This window comes from Stegostoma tigrinum, chromosome 13, assembly GCF_030684315.1.
Source record: "Stegostoma tigrinum isolate sSteTig4 chromosome 13, sSteTig4.hap1, whole genome shotgun sequence".
Lineage (NCBI taxonomy): Eukaryota > Metazoa > Chordata > Chondrichthyes > Orectolobiformes > Stegostomatidae > Stegostoma > Stegostoma tigrinum.
Window position 1 is genome coordinate 10,489,646 of NC_081366.1, and position 20,158 is coordinate 10,509,803.

At 47.5% G+C, this 20,158-nt stretch overlaps 1 protein-coding gene across 1 annotated transcript in view; it reads left to right on the forward strand.

Moving 5' to 3' along the window:
• LOC125458180 (calcium/calmodulin-dependent protein kinase type II subunit alpha) overlaps positions 1-20,158 on the forward strand; it is a 230,534-nt gene that overhangs the window by 166,080 nt on the left and 44,296 nt on the right. The window contains exons 7-9 of the mRNA XM_048543163.2: positions 7,162-7,264; positions 10,585-10,668; positions 19,129-19,223. Of these exons, the coding sequence (XP_048399120.1) occupies positions 7,162-7,264; positions 10,585-10,668; positions 19,129-19,223 (282 nt within the window). The remainder of the gene's footprint in view (positions 1-7,161; positions 7,265-10,584; positions 10,669-19,128; positions 19,224-20,158) is intronic.

Genomic DNA, 20,158 nt, shown 5'->3' on the forward strand with positions numbered 1-20,158 from the left:
CTCCAATTCCTCTCTCGATTCCTTTGCTACCAGAGGTTTCTGGGTGAGAAAACATTTTCTAGGATTAAATATCGACAACTCTGCTTTTGGTCCCTGCTTGAAACTCCATTCCCTTGTTCTGGGTTCTGGCTCTGTTCTCGACAACAGTCTGTGATTCAACTGTCTGTTCGCAAACTTGGGGTCGCGTATTTTCCGAGATGAATTTCTAACCTCCTGTTTGTGCCATCACCACAGGAGACCAGCACTTTTCAACACCTGACTTCACCCTGTTTCAGCTCATCTGCTGCTGGAGCCATCATCCATGCTGTCATTACCTCTCGACCTGAGCCTACACATTCCTGGCTGCTCTTCCATTGCTCCACTCTCGATAAACTTGATGTTATCCAAACTCTGCTGCCAGCGTTGTAACACATACCAGGTCCTCTGTCTCCTCTGTTCTCGCTGACCTGTAATCACAACAGTGGCACAGAAGAATGCCATTCGGCCCATCATCCCTGCACCAGCCTTTCAGATCAGCATCATTACCTAGAGCTAATCTGCTTTTTCACCAGGCCCTTGTACGAAATGGGCCCTGGATAAGCAGTATCTTAAATCCCACCTCCCCGATATAGAAGAGAACATAATTTAAAATAAAAATTTGTATTTTAAAATTCTTGCCCTCACTTTCAGATACCCTGGTGGCTTCACCTCTTTCTTTAATCATTCATTCATTGGATGTGCAATTCGCTGAGCAGGCCAGCATTTATTGCACGTTCCTAATTGGCCAGAGGGCCATTGCTGTGGGTCTGGAGTCATATGTAAGCCAGACCTGGTAAGGATGGCAGTGTCCTTCCATGAATGACATGAGTAAACTAGATGTGTTTTTCCTGACAATTGATTCATGGTCATCACTCAACTCCTAATTCCAGATTTTTTTAATCAATTATTTTATCTGCCCTGGCAGGATTTGAACCTAGATCCAGCTTCCAGCCATAATACCATTGAGCTGTTGTCTTCTCGACCTCTGCGATCTCCTCCAGCCCTCCAAAGCTCTGACATAACTACTATCCTCTAACTCTGTCTCTCGCACATTCCCAACTATGCCGTTGGTACCTGTACCTTCACTAGCATAGACTCCATGCTCTCACACAGCCACCTTTTTGCCTCTCTCCCTGGCATCCCTCCTTGCAGATACTGTTTAAAGCCAACCTCACCCTCCCTAGCATCTCCTTGTGTGGCTCAGTGTCATGCATCATTTTATAATGCACCTGGCAAAGTTTCACTTATGTGAAAGACACTTTAAAAATGTAAACAGCCGTGGGTTGAAGGGCAAGGGGAGGTTCTTTCTCATCCTGATTGGGTATGTCTTACCTTTGAAGAAGATTAAAGATTGATGTACGTCTGCAAGCAGAAAAAATTCCCTTCTTGTACATGATCAGAAATCACACCACACTCGGTTATCATCCAACCTATAGAAACATGATGTCTATGACAATATGCATGATCCGCTTGGAGATCCTCTCCATTTTGAGCTGGCAGTTGCTAGTGATGATGGTAGCCGTGATGTAGAGGTTCCAATGTTGGACTAGGGTGGACAAGATCAGATGTTACACAGACTGCCAGTCCAACCTCGTATCATGTGATTTCTGACCTTGTCCATCCCAGTTCAGCACTGGCACCCCCACTTCTTGTACATATGTTTTGGATTCTGGGGGGTGTGAGTCGGAGGGATGATGGGAGGTGTTGGTGAAGGCGGGATGTCGGAAGGGGTGGTGGATGGTGATTCGGTCCCTACTCTGATTCCAACCCAGCATCATATGGTCTGGCTTCGATGGGGGCCTATTCCCTTAAGGGATGTGGGTCTGCCTCCCGGAGCTGCCAGTGAATCAGACAATGAGCAGTTGATCACTCCCAAGAGCCAATTTGACCAATAAGTGAAGCCAATTATTTTGCGCTGCTACAATCGCGGACCAACACTGGTGGCATTTGTCTCAGTCATTATGCTCATGTCGATCCAAAAAGATTTTCTGCCTGTCAAAAATGGATCATGCAGTCTATGAGTTTCAGTGTCATGTGATGCCAAGCTCTGTAAGCTGTATGTTCTAAAAACTGGTGGATCGTATCAAACATCATATCCCAAGGTACCAAAATACTAATCAAGATACTGGCTGTGCCAAGCCAACCTGTGCTTTCAAAAGTTGCAACAATATCCAATGGCAGATATGATTCCATAATTGGACAACACTTGCTAAATAATTCTGAGTGCAAAACATTACACTGGCAGCCAATTTACAGCTGTATTACACCGCACTTATTGGAAGCTACGTACATGAATGCATGTAGCTTTGTTCATTGCAGACAGAAACATCAATCTACAGACTGTTTCTGTTTCAGCTAAACAAAACAGGTGCCAGACATCTCTGGCTCATTTCTTAGGGCCCTGCCTTGACCAATCAGCTTTGCAGTTAACTGTCAGACATCATTAACTGGTACATTACCATGCAATGCGACCATTTGCTAACTAATTAGCACTCCCCTCTCATACAGAGTAAGTGTTATTTTTTCTTTCTGCAGTATTTCTTGTGAATTGACCTGAAGAGTGTAAGATGAGAAATATATTTTCAGCGATACTCCAGCCCTGTAGAACAGCCATGTACCTGTCAGTGCTTTGAACTTGATGTGCAAGGCACACATTTCAAAACTTGCAAATGATTCAAAACTTGAAATTATTGTGATAGATGGTAATAAACTTCAAGAGGACATGGATTCATGGCAACAGATGAAGTTTAACATAAAAGTGTGGAATTGTTGGTAGGAAATAATAGACAATAGAAAATAGAGGTGCATTTCTAAAGTGTTTTCAGGAATGAAAGACCTGGGTATATGAACACAGATCATTGAAGGTGGCAGGATGAGAAATTGGAGAGTAAAATTTGGAATCCTGCACTTTATAATTTGGAATTCAAAAGCAATAAGTTATACTGAACATTTATAAAGCTCTGGTTCACCCTCAGCTGGCATATTGTGTCTAATTTCAGGGAAAATGAAATATTGCAGGAAGGATTTAAAGAGAGTGCAGAAAAGATTTTCGGGAGGAGTGATAGAGTTGAGGGATTCCAATTGTGTGGACTGTTTTCCTCTGAGTTAACATTGAGAGGAGGTTTGAGCGAGGTCTTCATATTTCTCGAACAAATGTGTAAAGGTCTGAAAGTGTAAATACTGAGGAGTGCCTTAAGCACCACCCGCATGGTGTTGTATGAAATTGGTGGGAGAACAGCTTAGGATCCTGAAAGAGTAAATCCTAACCACCATGTCCTCCTCATCATCTCCGTATCAAAATCTATCACACCAGTGTAACTTGCATTTGTTGCTATCAGGCAACAAACCGTTGAAAGAACTGTGGATGATGTAAATCAGGAACATATACAGAAGTTGCTGGAAAAGCTCAGCAAGTTCGGCAGCATCTGTGAAGAAAAAAACCAGAGTTAATGTTCTGAGGAAGGGTCGTCGGACCCGAAACGTCAACTCTGGTTTTTTCCTCTACAGAGGCTGCCAGACCCATTGATCTTTTCCGGCAACTTCTGTTTTTGTAAACAATAAACTACCTACAGATCCTGACCTTACAAAAGGCAGTAGACCCACCTCATGGTGTGTATGAATGCTGATAGTCTCATTCAACATGGTGATCAGTGGGAGGGATTGCTTGTACAACAATACCCATGAGGACCCCGCTTACAGTAGATAGAAAGAGACTGCTCTCATTGGTGGACGATCAAGAGACACAGAACACTAATTTACAGTGATGGGCAAAGAAAAACCATGAGAAAAAATCTTTTTTTTAACACAACGAGCGGTTGAAAATTAGAATACGCTACCTGAGAGTGTGGTGGAGTTCAACTGAGGCATTTATTTGATGGGACAAAAAGTGCATAGTTGTAGGGAAGTTAGTAAAGGTTTGAAGGGCAGAGAAGTGGAGTTGATGCCGAGGTGAGAGCAGCCATGATCGTATTAAATGGTGGAGCAAGATTAACGGGCTGAATGGCCTACTTCTGCTCTCAATTATTACGTGCTTATGAAAGGGTGGGGAAGTGCGCCTCACTTATAGAGAACCAGAACTAGCTCAGTGGACCAAATGGCTTTGCTCTGTGCTTTAGGAGTTAGAAATCATAGAATCATTGAATGCTTATGGTGCAGAAAGAGGCCATTTGGCCCGTTGAGTCTGCGCCAACCCTCCAAACAGCATCCCATCCAGACCATACGCCACCACCCCACCTCCCCCAACACCCTATCCCTGTCACCACACATTTCCTATGGTTAACCCACCCAGCCTGCACATCCCTGGACATTATGGGCAATTTAGGATAGCCAATCCACCCTAACCCGCACATCTTTGGACTGTGAATCTACTCTGTACAGATCAGATGATGATCAATTGGAATGATAGAACAGGTTTGAGGGACCGAATGGGCTGCAGCTGCTGTCATGATTAGTGTGATTTTGACAGATGACTTGAAAGGAGACCTACAATGTACCGTAGGTATAGTTTTTTCAGAGCAGTCAGTTTCGATTTAGCTGTGTCTTGCTCTTCTGGCTGTGCTCCACGTGCGCTAATCTAGCCTTTTAAAGCAGTTATTTTAAACAGTAGCTGGATTGCAGCAGGTTTGATGTAATCATTATGGACAACTGCAGCGGAGTGTTCAAAACTCTTCAGCCCTTGATTCACGTTGATAAGGGCAGAGCTGCAAAGTAATTTGTACGTTTCTAAGGAAGGAAGGAAGGATTATGCAGGCAGCATGTGTCAGAGATGTTAATTGAATTCCAAATAATAGCTTGGTGAGAGATGGTCTGCTCCTGTTTCGTTGATAATCTGATGATTGCACTGTGTGCATTTACAGTAGACGAGCTTGCACAGAATCCAGAATGTGACAGGCCCACAGACTAGAAATTTAAGTGCTAAGCAACAGACTTGTTAATTTCACTGCCACCTGCAATTTGTTGATGTCTCCTTCTGTATTTTTCGCCCCAATTGTTCAATTAATAGACAACCACTTGCATTTATGCAACGCCTTTGAGATGGCAAAACATCCCAAGGCATTTGCTGGAGCCTAAACTGAATGACAGTTTTGCCTTCAAATGAGATGTTAGGGCAGGTGACCAAAGGCTCAGTCAGAGAGAAGTGACAAGCTTTTAAGGAGAGAAGTTCAGAACTTAGGGCCCAAGCAGCTGAAGACATGCCACTGATAGTGGAATGGGTGCTCAAGAGAATTGGAGTTGTAGGACTAAAGGCTGTTGTAGAGCTAGAGATGGACGTTGCTCTGAAGGGAATAAAACACACCGAGAGTTGATAAAATACTACCAGGAAATTTTTACTAGATTATGTGTATGAATCTTTTTTTGTAGGTTAGAAATTGACTGTTTTTGCTCCTTTGGAAGACAATTATATCAAGGCAATCCAAGCAAACATCTGTGTTTCCTCCAGGGAAGTTGTGTTGAGTGTTCAGAATCCCGAGTTTAGATCCTGTGCCAAGTGTTGTCATCACATTCGGGGCTGTTCTGTTAAAATGCACGAGCAGAGAAAACAAAAAAGCTTGCATTAATGTGGCGCCATTTATGAGCTCAGGATGTCCCAAAGCACTGTGTAGCCAATAGAGTATTTTTGAAATGTAGTCACTGTTGTAATATAAGCGAAAGGGCTGGGCTCCCTTTGCAGAAAACGACATTGATACTGAACACGTTCTGAAATAGCCCAGCGAGCCATTCAATTGTGTTCAAGAGGGTGGCTCACTATTACATTCAGAAGGACAATTAAGGAGGTGCAACAAATGCAGGGCTGAGGATGTATATGGCTCTGGTCAGACTGCATTTGGAAAATTGTGAGCATTTTTGGGCCTGTATCTAAGGAAGGATGTGTTGGCATTTGAGGGGATCCAGAGGAGGTTTACAAAAATGATCCCAGGGATGGAGGGCTTGTCCTATGAGGAGCATTTGAGAACTCTCTGTACTCAATAGAGTTTAGAGTTTGGGGGGGTGGTGGATATGATTGAAACTGACAGAATAGTGAAAGACTTCGATAGAGTGAATGTAGACAAGATGTTTCCAATAGTAGGAGAGATGAGGCCACGATGGGGACACTTCAGAATGAAAAGATGCCCCTTTAGAACTGAGGTGAGGAGGAATTTCTTCAGCCAGAGGGTGATGAATCTGTGGATCTCATTGCCACAGAGGGTTACAGAGTCCAAGTCATTGAGTGTATTTAAAGCAGAGGTAGATAGGTTCTTGATTAGTAAGGGGATCAAGAGATACATTAAGAAGGCAGGAGAACGGGTTTGAGAGATGGTGGAGCAGACTCAATAGGCCAAATGGCCTAATTCTGCCTCTATGTCTTATGGCCTTGCTACGATCTCCAAGTCCCAAGGAAAAAATAAAATTTAAAAAGGGACAGCCAATTTCTGCAAAGCAAGCTCTCACAAACAGCAATGGAATAAATGACCATGCCATGGGATTCTTTTTACGCCCATCTGTGAGGGGAGGGGAGGTCTCGGGATAGCAGGACGGTACCCTGACTGTGCGGCACTCCAGCTAAACGAGTGTCAACCTGGATCCTGGGCTTCGAGACTCCAGGGTGAGGGTTGAACACAACACGATCTACGTCAAACAACTCATGTATCAACATTTGTGAGAGTAAGATAATGAGGAAAAAATTAAGACGGAATGTAATCAAAAGTTGGCATTTACAATGATTAGTTTCGGGGAACAAGTATTCATTGTTGCAAGTTGAACTGAGAGAACCTGGAGTGTGAGTGGATAAAAGGTTTAAGGCAGCACAGTGTCTCAGTGGCTAACACTGCTACCCTACAGCACCATGGACGTCAACTCAGTTCGAACCTTGGGTGAGGGTCTGGGTAGAGTTTGCACTTTCTCCCCATGTCTACATTGGTTTCTTCTCGGTGCTCCAATTTCCTCCCACAGCCCGAACATGTGCAGGCCAGGTGGGTTAGCAATGGGAAATGCAGGGTTACAGGGTTAGGGAGGTTGGGTCTGGGTGGGATGGTCCAGTGTGGACTCAATGAGCTGAATGACCTGTTTCCACACCGTAGCCATTCTACGATTCATGAATTAAGTCTCTCCCTTGCTCTTTCCATGTTTAATTGTCAGTCTTGTCTCTCTGTTCCCTGACCTCAGCCTGAAAACCTGCTGCTTGCATCCAAGTCTAAAGGAGCTGCTGTGAAACTTGCGGATTTTGGTTTGGCTATAGAAGTTGAAGGGGACCAACAGGCCTGGTTCGGTGAGTGGTCAAAGTCAAAGGAATACCCCATATTATGCATGATGGGACCAGATCAAATTTCCCCCTTTGCTAGAGACGCCTGGTAATCCAGCCCTTGTGAACCCGGCCGATTTCCAGGGCCGTGGGTCAATGGAGATGTTTTCGCTGCCAGTGGGGGAGATACAGGTGGAATAGGGTTTGCTTCAACTGTAAAGTTACTCAGGTTCTTGCAAATCTCTGCAACTTTTTAGTCTTAATGCCTATCAAAAATGGAGTATGATCTATACAACACAGACCATTCGGCCCTGAAGGACCATGTCAGCATTATACCTTCAAGCTAAAGTGAGGAGACATTTCCCAAGGTCTGGGTTGCATTATGCTAATGTATGACTTCCCTTGGCACAATAGAAACTTGGGAACAGGAGCAAGAGTAGGCCATTCAGCCCCTCAAACCTGCAATACCATTCAATATGACCATGGCTGATCTCCTACCTCAACATCATTTTCCTGCACTGTCCCAAGTCCCTCTCCTCCCCACTTTGCTTCTATCTCACCCCAACAACACAATCCTCTCCCCCTCTAACTTCACTTTAAATGCATCAATTCATCTTAGTCGCTCTTACAGTGGAAAGATCCAAGTTCTCATGTGCCATTGTTAATCCACATCCACCAGCAACACAGCAAGATATAAATTATCCATGTTTAGCAGTATCATTCACCTCAAAGAACAAGTGAGATTCATGTGTTGATCAGTATTTACAAAGGTGGATTGATTTTTTTTTAAAAATTGATTTCTGGACAATACTAAAGCTGTAATCTCCTTTTGGAGTACAAATGGTCAGGCAACAGACAGCATCTGGTATCTACCTTTCATGTGTGTGATGTTGAGAGATTAAGGAGACTGAGCCTGTGTTCCCTCGAGTCTAGAAGAGTAACGGGGTAGATACAGACATGCTTCTGGTAGCGGGGGGAATATTCAAAGCCCACAGTCTCTGAGTAAGGGGAAGGAGGAGTTATTTCTTTACTCAGAAGGTGGGAATTCTGTACATCAGAGGGCAGTGTAAGCTCAGTAATTGAGTATCTTCAGAGACCGATAGATTACTCAGTATAAAAATGTCAAGGGATCGGGGGACAGTGCAGGAAAATGGGTCTTATGGTGAGAGATGAAGCGTAATCCAGTTGAATAGCAGAACAGGGTCAATGGGCCAAATGGCCTTACTCCTGCTTCCCATAAAAGAATAAAAATAAAAAATTGGGTGTTAATGGCAAACCAACAGCTGAATGGACACTTTTACTGATAATTTTTATTTTTGTTATAAAGTCAGCTTTTTAAAAAATGTTTGGCAATTGAGTTCCACTTCTACAACAACACATTTCATCTGTATAGCCCCTTTAATGTGTTAAATGTCCCGAGATGATGCCCTGCAGCACTAACAACTGAGATTTGAAACCATGTGAGGAGATATCTGGAGCCAGTAAGAACTGCCAATGCTGGAGTCAGAGACAACAGTGTGGAGCCAGAGGAACGCAGCAGGCCAGGCAGCACCAGAGGAGCAGGAAAGTTGATGTTTCGGGTCGGGACCCGTCTTCAGAAAAAAATCTGAATAAGGAGGAGATATTTGGATTGGCGGCCAAACACTATTGAAGGTTCTAAGGAACTCCAGGAGGAAGAGAGTAGAAAATCGAGCTGGGCCGAATGGCTTGCGTTGCAAATTCTCTGCGATGGGTTTTTGTTGCCAGATAAATCAGCACATTGCTGTGCAATTAATCACACCAAGCTATGTGATAACCACACAACAAAAACAGACTAGCAAGGGTATCTGATATAACTGTGTTCTGGATCCAGAGAAGCCTCAATGTTGTTAATAGTGCTCAAATTGTAATTTTATTTCGCTAACAACTACTTACAATCATAAAGTGCCTTTAACATAGCAAATAAAATCTCAATGCCTTTATAGGAGAGTTTGACCACGAGCAACCTAAGCAGATATTAGTACAGATGAGAAAAAACTTGGTCAAAGAGGTTAGTTTAAACAGCCATCTGAAAGGAAGGGAAACAGAGAGAGCTGGAGTTGTTTCAGGACGGAATTCATGGGCTTAGGATCCAAAGAGCTGAAGACACAGCTGCCAATAACAATTAAAATAGAGGGATGGGGGAATGAGCAAGAGGCCAGATATCAGGGAGCACCGATATCTCAGAGGCTGCAGACTTGGAGGGAGCAATAGTGATACAGAGGGGTGAGGTCTTGGAGAGATAACACGGTGCGAAGCTGGATGAACACAACGGGCCAAGCAGCATCAGAGGAGCAGGAAAGCTGGACGTTTCAGGTCGGGACCCTTCTTCAGAAACGGGGGCAGGGAAGGGGATTCTGAAATAAATAGGGAGACAGGGGGAGGCAGATAGAAGATGGATAAAGGAGAAGATAGCGTGAGAGGAGACAGACAGGTCAAAGAGGCAGCGTTAGAGCCAATGAAGGTGAATGTAGGTGGGGAGTTCGGAGGGGATAGGTCAGTTCAGGGAGGACGGATAGGTCAGGGGGGCGGGATGGGGTTAGTGGTAGGGGATGGGGGTGGAGCTTGAGGGGGGAAGAATGGTTAGGGAGGCAGGGATTAGCTGGGCTGGCTTTGGCACGTTGTTGGGGAAGGGGAGATTTTGAAGCTTGTGAAGTCCACATTGATACCATTGGGCTGCAGAGTTCCCAAGCGGAATATGAGTTGCTGTTCCTGCAACCTTTGGGTGGCATCATTGTGGCAGTGCAGGAGGCCCATGATGGACATGTCATCTGAAGAATGGGAGGGGGAGTGGAAGTGGTTCGTGACTGGGAGGTGCAGTTATTTATTGCGAAGCGAGCGGAGGTGTTCTGCAAAGCGGTCCCCAAGCCTCCGGGTCTTGGAGGGATTTGAGAACGACGACAAGAATTTTAAAATGAAGGAGTTGCTAGACTGTAAGCCAATGCCATTCATGAGCACAAACAGGACTTCTTCCCAAAGCAGCAACAGGCATTTCGAGAAAGGCCAAAGGAATTAAAGTGTAGAAATGAATATTGCTTAATTTAATAAGAAAGTAAATACTACCAGTACTGGAAATCTGGAATAAAAACAGATTCTGATAGAATTGCTTGACTGCTCTGTAGGGAGAGAAGCACGTTAAATATTTTGAGTTGAATATGACTCTTCTTCACACTGGAAGATCAGTTATGTGCAATCTGAAATGTTAATGCTGTTATTCTCTCCCAGAGGCTGCCAGAACTGCAGGGTATTTAAGTTTTATTGACGTTTAATTTAATCTGCTTGAGGATCCCAATATTTCCTCCATTCATTCTCTTCTTTTTGATTTCCAGGTTTTGCCGGAACTCCAGGGTACCTCTCACCTGAAGTATTAAGGAAGGATCCCTATGCTAAACCTGTGGATCTGTGGGCTTGTGGTAAGCAGCTGATGCCAGCCTCAGGGGTTGTAAAATTGTGCGAGCTTTGTAGGTGTCATGGAGCTAAATTAAGCGTATGACTGTGGGAGTGAAGAGTCTTGGCAAATATTTTCACAGCAACTCCTTGTTGTGTGAAAGGAAGAAAAATATTTATCATTTCACCACCATTTTTGCGTAGACCAAGAACTTTATTATTGTAGAAGTAGGAGTCTCCCGAGTGATAGGCTGTTCCTCAAGGGACATGAGGTGATCGAAGCTGTGTTCCTTCAGCTTGCTTACACGATGAGTGAATTTCTACACTGCTGTGAGCTCCCTCCTCCAAAGTAGCTCACCAGGTAAACACCAGGAGCAGGAATCACGCTTTCAAGCCTGCTCCACCATTCAGTATGATCATGGCTAATGCTCTATCTCATGCTTTCTTCCCATTTCCCCTCCCCGATGTTTTTGAAATCGAAACAAAATCTGTTCCTTCCTTGGATATGTTCCATGACTTGACTTCACAGCTTTCTGTGGTAGAGAATTCCACAGCTTCACTTCACTTGGAGTGGTGATTTTTCCTCACTCTGTCCTAAATGCACTTCCTGAAACTGTGTTAATGGGAACTGCAGATGCTGGAGAATCCAAGATAATAAAGTGTGGAGCTGGATGAACACAGCAGGCCAAGCAGCATCTCAGGAGCACAAAAGCTGACGTTTCGGGCCTAGACCCTTCATCAGAGGAAAGGTCTAGGCCCGAAACGTCAGCTTTTGTGCTCCTGAGATGCTGCTTGGCCTGCTGTGTTCATCCAGCTCCACACTTTGTTATCCTGAAACTGTGTGCTTGGCTCTGGACACCCCACCCGACATCCTTCCTTGGTAACACCCTTATCCTTGAAGGATTCAAAAGCAGCTCCTGCGATTTGAGCAAATTATCCCAGACTGACATTCCCAGTGCCAATATTGAGGGGGGGGGGTGCTGCACTGTTGGCAATGCCAACTTTCTGATAAGACAGGTCCCTTCTTTCCTCACTGATGAATGTAGAAGATCACACAGCTGTGATTTCATAGTAGCACTCGGATGCTCTGGTGTCCCTGTCAATGTTTATTTCTCAACCAACATCACCAATGGGTCTGACTTGGTCATAATCTCATCGCTGTTTCTTATCTCTGCAACCTCCAGCTTGACAAGACCTCTTCAATGCCATAGTTGTGCCCTGTTGCATATCCAACACAACCGAGAACAGAACCTTAAGCTGTGTGAGCTCTGCAATATCCTCTGTCCATATATCCATTTGCTCCACCTTCCTAAAAGACTCATTTAAAACCTTTCACTTTGACCAGGGCTGTAGCCACCTATCCTAATTTTCCCCCAGGTGGCTGTCTCAAAGATTGACCAAGGTCCCTCAGATGAAGCTCCTTGAAACACTTTTCGCTGTAATAGGAGCTAGATTAATGTACACAGTCCGTATAACCCCTATAGTGCAGAAAGAGGCCACTCAGCCTATAAATCTGCACTGACCCTCCAAACAACATCCCACACAGACCCCCTACCCTGTCCCTGTAACCCTGCATTTCCCATGGTTAATCCATCTAGCCTGCACACCCCTGGACATGACAGGCCAATTTTAATCAAGGTCAATCCACTTAACCTGCACATCTTTGGACTGTGGAAGGAAACCAGAGCACCTGAAGGAAACCCAGATACAGGGAGAATGTGCAAACTCCGCACAGACAGCAGCCCGAGACTGGAATCGAACCCAGGCCCCTGGCACTGTGAGGTAATAGTGCTAACCACTGAGACACCATGCTGCCCAACAGCTGTTGACATTGACTCACCGCATCCATTTAATTGTCCTCCCATTGCCCATGAACGCTCAAGTAAAATAAACAACTGCAGATGCTGGAGATCTGAAGCAAAAACAGAAATTGCTGGTGAAAGACAGCAGGTCTGGTAGCATCTCGACCCGATCATAGACTCTACCCACACAATCCATCTCCTGAGGTCAGGGTTTTGGACAAGAATTCCCTAATTGCTGAAAAAATTAAATAAGTCCACAGAGTAGACTAGCTACCTCATTATAACCTCTCACTCCTGAATGACCTCTAACTCCTGAGCTCCTAGCCTCCTCTCCACTGCCCAATCACATATCAGAACTGTACTCTGTAATGCCTTCGTATGATTGGGCTGTGGCATGCACACTGTCTCTGATCTTCCCTGAACCGAACATGCTGAAAGCCTAAACTCCCACAGCTTGGAATCTCACTTCCCTGTGAGATTGGTGATTAATTGAATGTAAGATTATCTGGCATTGTTGAAATGGATTCCATAATTATTATTTAGTTGCTTTGGGGAAGCTCTGCTCAATTGAAGACATGAAAAGATTAATTTCCACAATGAGAGATGTTTTGATGCAGGGTGCGAATCTCCTGATGGTGAAATGCGATGATGGTCTTCCATGCAGAGATATTGCCATGAATGTTGGGATCACAGTCAAGTCTGATTTTGGATTTGATACGTTGGTCAAATAATTCAGTCGATGCTCAAATCACAAGAAAATCAAGAGGGAATTCAATGGTCTTCGAAGTGGGAAAGAATTGTAGAGTGAGCAGGACAGTTGCACTGAGCTGTCAAAACGCCAATGAAAGCACAGTGGCCTCCTTCTGTGCTGTTCCACTCTATACATAAGCTACATTATTTTCTCAGTTCTTGCTGAGCTCTCCACTGCTGCCCTCCCTCAGTACTGCCCCTCCAACAGTGCGGCACTCCCTCGCTACTGCCCCTCCGACAGTGCTGCCCTCCCTCAGTACTGCCCCTCCAACAGTGCGGCACTCCCTCGCTACTGCCCCTCCAACAGTGCTGCCCTCCCTCAGTACTGCCCCTCCAACAGTGTAGCACTCCCTCGCTACTGCCCCTTCAACAGTGCGGCACTACCTCACTACTGCCCCTCCGGCAGTGCGGCACTCCCTCAGTACTGACCCTCTGACAGTGCAGCACTCCCTCAGTACCGACCCTCTGACAGTGCGGCACTCCCTCAGCACTGACCCCCGACAGTGCGGCACTCCCTCACTACTGCCCCTCCGACAGTGCGGCATTCCCTCACTACTGCCCCTCCGACAGTGCGGCACTCCCTCAGTACTGCCACTGCAACAGTGCGGCACTCCCTCACTACTGCCCCTCCGATAGTGCTGCACTCCCTCAGTACTGACCCTCTGACAGTCCGGCACTCCCTCGCTACTGCCCCTCCGACAGTGCTGCCCTCCCTCAGTACTGATGCTCCCTCAGTACAGACCCTCTGACAGTGTGGTGCTCCCTCAGTACTGACCCTCTGACAGTGCGGCACTCCCTCAGTACTGACCCTCCGACAGTGCGGCACTCCCTCAGTACTGACCCTCCGACAGTGCCGCACTCCCTCAGTACTGACCCTCCGACAGTGCGGCACTCCCTCAGTACTGACCCTCCGACAGTGCCGCACTCCCTCAATACTGACCCTCTGACAATGCGGCACTCCCTCACTACTGCCCCTCCAACAGTGTGGCACTCCCTCATTACTGCCCCTCCAACAGTGCGGCACTCCCTCAGTACTGATGGTCCCTCACTACTGACCCTCTGACAATGTGGCACTCCCTCAGTACTGACCCTCTGACAGTGCGGCTCTCCCTCAGTACTGACCCTCTGACAATGCAGCCCTCCCTCAGTACTGACCCTCCGACAGTGCAGCACTCCCTCAGTACTGACCCTCTGACAGTGTGGCACTCCCTCAGTACTGACCCTCTGACTGTGCTGTGCTCTGTGCAGTCCGTCTGGGCTGCCCCTCTGACAGCGCAGCTCCCCCTCAGTACTGACCCTCTGACAGTGCGGCACTCCCTCAGTACTGACCCTCTGACAGTGCGGCACTCCCTCAGTACTGACCCTCTGACAGTGCTGCCCTCCCTCAGTACTGACCCTCTGACAGTGTGGCACTCCCTCAGTACTGCCCCTCCGACAGTGCTGCCCTCCCTCAGTACTGCCCCTCCAACAGTGCGGCACTCCCTCAGTACTGACCCTCTGACAGTGCAGCACTCCCTCACTACTGCCCCTCCGACAGTGCTGCACTCCCTCACTACTGCCCCTCTGACAGTGCTGCCCTTCCTCAGTACTGACTCTCTGACAGTGCTGCCCTCCCTCAATACTGACCCTCTGACAATGCGGCACTCCCTCACTACTGCCCCTCCAACAGTGTGGCACTCCCTCATTACTGCCCCTCCAACAGTGCAGCACTCCCTCAGTACTGATGGTCCCTCACTACTGACCCTCTGACAGTGCAGCACTCCCTCAGTACTGACCCTCTGACAGTGCGGCTCTCCTGCAGCACTGATGCTCTGACAGTGCGGCTCTCCCGCAGTACTGACCCTCTGACAGTGCTGCCCTCCCTCAGTACTGACCCTCCGACAGTGCCGCACTCCCTCAATACTGACCCTCTGACAATGCGGCACTCCCTCACTACTGCCCCTCCAACAGTGTGGCACTCCCTCATTACTGCCCCTCCAACAGTGCAGCACTCCCTCAGTACTGATGGTCCCTCACTACTGACCCTCTGACAATGTGGCACTCCCTCAGTACTGACCCTCTGACAGTGCGGCTCTCCCTCAGTACTGACCCTCTGACAATGCAGCCCTCCCTCAGTACTGACCCTCCGACAGTGCAGCACTCCCTCAGTACTGACCCTCTGACAGTGCAGCACTCCCTCAGTACTGACCCTCTGACTGTGCTGTGCTCTGTGCAGTCCGTCTGGGCTGCCCCTCTGACAGCGCAGCTCCCCCTCAGTACTGACCCTCTGACAGTGCGGCACTCCCTCAGTACTGACCCTCTGACAGTGCGGCACTCCCTCAGTACTGACCCTCTGACAGTGCTGCCCTCCCTCAGTACTGACCCTCTGACAGTGTGGCACTCCCTCAGTACTGCCCCTCCGACAGTGCTGCCCTCCCTCAGTACTGCCCCTCTGACAGTGCTGCCCTTCCTCAGTACTGACTCTCTGACAGTGCTGCCCTCCCTCAATACTGACCCTCTGACAATGCGGCACTCCCTCACTACTGCCCCTCCAACAGTGTGGCACTCCCTCATTACTGCCCCTCCAACAGTGCAGCACTCCCTCAGTACTGATGGTCCCTCACTACTGACCCTCTGACAGTGCAGCACTCCCTCAGTACTGACCCTCTGACAGTGCGGCTCTCCTGCAGCACTGATGCTCTGACAGTGCGGCTCTCCCGCAGTACTGACCCTCTGACAGTGCTGCCCTCCCTCAGTACTGACCCTCTGACAGTGTGGCACTCCCTCAGTACTGATGGTCCCTCACTACTGACCCTCTGACAGTGCAGCACTCCCTCAGTACTGACCCTCTGACAGTGCGGCTCTCCTGCAGCACTGATGCTCTGACAGTGCGGCTCTCCCGCAGTACTGACCCTCCGACAGTGCTGCCCTCCCAAAGTACTGCCCCTCCAACAGTGCGGCACTCCCTCACTACTGCCCCTCTGACAGTGCTACCCTTCCTCAGTACTGACTCTCTGACAGTGCTGCCCTTCCTCAATACTGACCCTCTGACAATGCGGCACTCCCTCACTACTGCCCCTCCAACAGTGTGGCACTCCCTCATTACTGCCCGTCCAACAGTGCAGCACTCCCTCAGTACTGATGGTCTCTCACTACTGACCCTCTGACAGTGTGGTACTCCCTCAGTACTGACCCTCTGACAGTGCGGCTCTCCTGCAGTACTGATGCTCTGACAGTGTGGTACTCCCTCAGTACTGACCCTCTGACAGTGCGGCACTCCCTCAGTACTGACCCTCTGACAATGCAGCACTCCCTCAGTACTGACCCTCTGACAATGCAGCACTCCCTCAGTACTGACCCTCCGACAGTGCAGCACTCCCTCAGTACTGACCCTCTGACAGTGCGGCACTCCCTCAGTACTGACCCTCTGAAAGTGCAGCACTCCCTCAGTACTGACCCTCCGACAGTGCAGCACTCCCTCAGTACTGACCCTCTGACAGTGCAGCACTCCCTCAGTACTGACCCTCTGACAGTGCGGCACTCCCTCAGTACTGACCCTCTGACAGTGCGGCACTCCCTCAGTACTGACCCTCTGACAATGCAGCACTCCCTCAGTACTGACCCTCCGACAGTGCAGCACTCCCTCAGTACTGACCCTCTGACTGTGCTGTGCTCTGTGCAGTCCGTCTGGGCTGCCCCTCTGACAGCGCAGCTCCCCCTCACTACTGACCCTCTGACAGTGTGGCACTCCCTCAGTACTGACCCTCTGACAGTGCGGCACTCCCTCAGTACTGACCCTCTGACAGTGCAGCACTCCCTCAGTACTGACCCTCTGACAGTGCGGCACTCCCTCAGTACTGACCCTCTGACAGTGCGGCACTCCCTCAGTACTGACCCTCTGACAATGCAGCACTCCCTCAGTACTGACCCTCCGACAGTGCAGCACTCCCTCAGTACTGACCCTCTGACTGTGCTGTGCTCTGTGCAGTCCGTCTGGGCTGCCCCTCTGACAGCGCAGCTCCCCCTCACTACTGACCCTCTGACAGTGTGGCACTCCCTCAGGACTGACCCTCTGACAGTGCAGCGCTCCCTCAGTACTGACCCTCTGACAGTGCGACACTCCCTCAATACTGACCCTCTGACAGTGTGGCACTCCCTCAGGACTGACCCTCTGACAGTGCAGCACTCCCTCAGTACTGACCCTCTGACAGTGCAGCCCTCCCTCAGTACTGACCCTCTGACTGTGCTGTGCTCTGTGCAGTCCGTCTGGGCTGCCCCTTTGACAGTGCAGCTTTCACTCTGTACTGACCCTCTGACAGAGCTGTGTATCAATCTATTGTTTTGTTCAACTCCCTGGAGTGGGAATCCACAATTTTCTAACTCAGTGTGATGCGAGCTGCCGGTCATGCCTCAGCTGACTCTCAGCAGAGCTAGCACTCAGTCAGCCAGAGGGTACTCTCTCACTGCTGGGAGGTGATTCAATGCACTGATCTTGCCTGGCTTGGCTTGAAATTTAAATCCACATCTGAGCATCACAAATTGGCAGAAAATTTAATGCAATGCAAAATTAGTTCCTGTTTTGCTACCAACTGCTTTGTCCTCCTGCCCAAGTGATAATAATACTCGATACATTTTTCCTTTTAAAACACAGGAAAATAATTCATTTATGATGTAGATGGACCCCATTCAGCCCATTGTGTTGGAAAGCTTACATCATATTTTGCAATCTCACCTCAGTCTCACCCCTCCCTGTCTTTGTCATCTCCTCCAACCCCATCATTTTTTTGTAATTCAGGAATTGGGTATTGCTGGCCAGCCCAGTGTTTATTGCCCGTGCCTAGTGGCCCAGAGGGCAGATGGGAGTGAGCCACATTGCTGTTGGCGTGGAGTCACTAGGCCAATCTGGGGAAGGATAGCAAATCACAGAATCCCTCTAAGTATGGAAGCAGGCCATTCAGCCCGACAAGTCAAAACACCCACCTCCGAAGTGCATCCCACCCTTTCTCAGTAAATCTGCACTTCTCATGCCTAATCCACCAAATTTACGTACCACTGAACACTACGGGCAATTTAGCATGGCCAACCCACCTAACCTACACAACTTTTTACTGTGGAAAGAGACTGGAGCACCTGGTGGAAACCCACACAGACACAGGGAAAATATGCAAACTCTACACAAACAGTTGCCTGAGGGTGGAATTGGACCCAGGTCTTTGATGTTGTGAGATAGCAGCGCTAACCAGCGAGCCACTGTACCATCCATTTCCTAATGGCCATAAGCACTAGGTTTTTAATAACAGTCAGTGATGTTTCCATGCTTATTACCAATGAGACTAGCTGAATAATCCCAGATTAATTAATTGAATTTAAATTCCCCCAGCTGCTGGTGTGGGATTTGAGTAAACCTGTGTTCCCAGGAAATTATCTTAACTCTCTGGATTGTTAGCGCAGTGATATTGCCACTCCACCAAGATGTGCCCTTGGTGAAGAATATGGAGCAAAAGTGGGTAAGAGGGAATGGAGATACAGATCAGCCATGATCCAACTGAATAGAAAGACAGGCTCAAGGGAGGGGTGAATGGCCTATTTGTGTTCTTATTTTCTACAATAGCAGGACAGCCTACACTGTCCAGGCATGAGGTTGATCTTAATAGCCTATTTTATGGCTTGATTTCAGAGTTTGAATGATTAGGTTGTTTTCCTATTGAAAAAACACTTCAAAAATATAGCTTGTCGTTTAGAAGAGCCTAACTATTATGTGATTTGAGTATCCAGATACATATGCTGCCTGTGGGACTTCCCACTGCTTATCGTTTCAATGAAGGAGGTTGAACAAATACCCCATTCATTTGTAGACTCAGATATGACTGTTACAAGATTAAATCAGGTTAGTGCTATGATGGCAGGATAATATATTGAGCTCTATTCATTTTACACATGTCTTACCTTCACCAGGTGTCATTTTGTACATCCTGCTGGTTGGTTACCCACCTTTCTGGGATGAAGACCAACACAGACTATACCAACAAATCAAAGCTGGGGCTTATGACGTAAGTATCAGCATCAAAGCTTGTGACATGTTTATTGGCCTATCGGCTGAAGGGAGTGAGGAAGTGTTGGGATCTCCTTGTTATATCAGAGACATGTGGGTGATCCCCCACTAATGCAGGACAACAGGTTACTCAATCCAATCCACATGAACTTAGATTGTCAATTAATTCATTAGCTATTTAGAACATCGGATGCACTAAGGCCTTTGACAGTCATTGCCTGAACTTGTTCACGTGTCCTGTCTTCATTCTTTGATAAAAGATATGTTTTACTTGAACAAGTCATTAGCCTAATTCCAAACATGGCCTACCAATGAGGCCTTTAGCCCAACACCTACCTTTCTTGCTAAGGGGGCTCTGCTAAGAGTACAAGAGCTCACTAACACTCCCACCCTGTCCAGTTGTAGTCTCCAGGGAAGTGAGGAACTGCGCTACTCCAGATCAGCGTGAGTGAGCCAGCTGAACTAGAACATTGAGTGATACGTCCATTCGGACAGCAGGTTCAATTGCACACTTATCTGGCCTCAATTTATCTTCAGCTCTAAGTGCAGCTGGTAAAATTCCATTGTGCCACCCCCCCCCCCCCCCCATTTCAACACAAATATTCATGTCCTTAAGTTGCATTTGTGTCCAGTCGACAGATCCCTCTCTGAGGACCATCCATCACTGACCAAGTTGAGTTATTGGAGTGGAGTTTGTAAAATGAGATGGGCTTTTTGTTTATCAATGTGAATGGTGGAACTTCTTCAATGGTTTATAAACTTTCTGTATCGGAGATTTTAAATAGCTGCATTGTTTTAGGTGGAGATTTTTTTAAAAATTCCTTTCTGGGACATGGGCATTGTTTACAGACCAGCTCAGTTAAGGGCCAAGCACCATTGCTTTAGGGCAGAAGTCACATATACACCAGACAGAATAAGAATAGCAGATTTCCT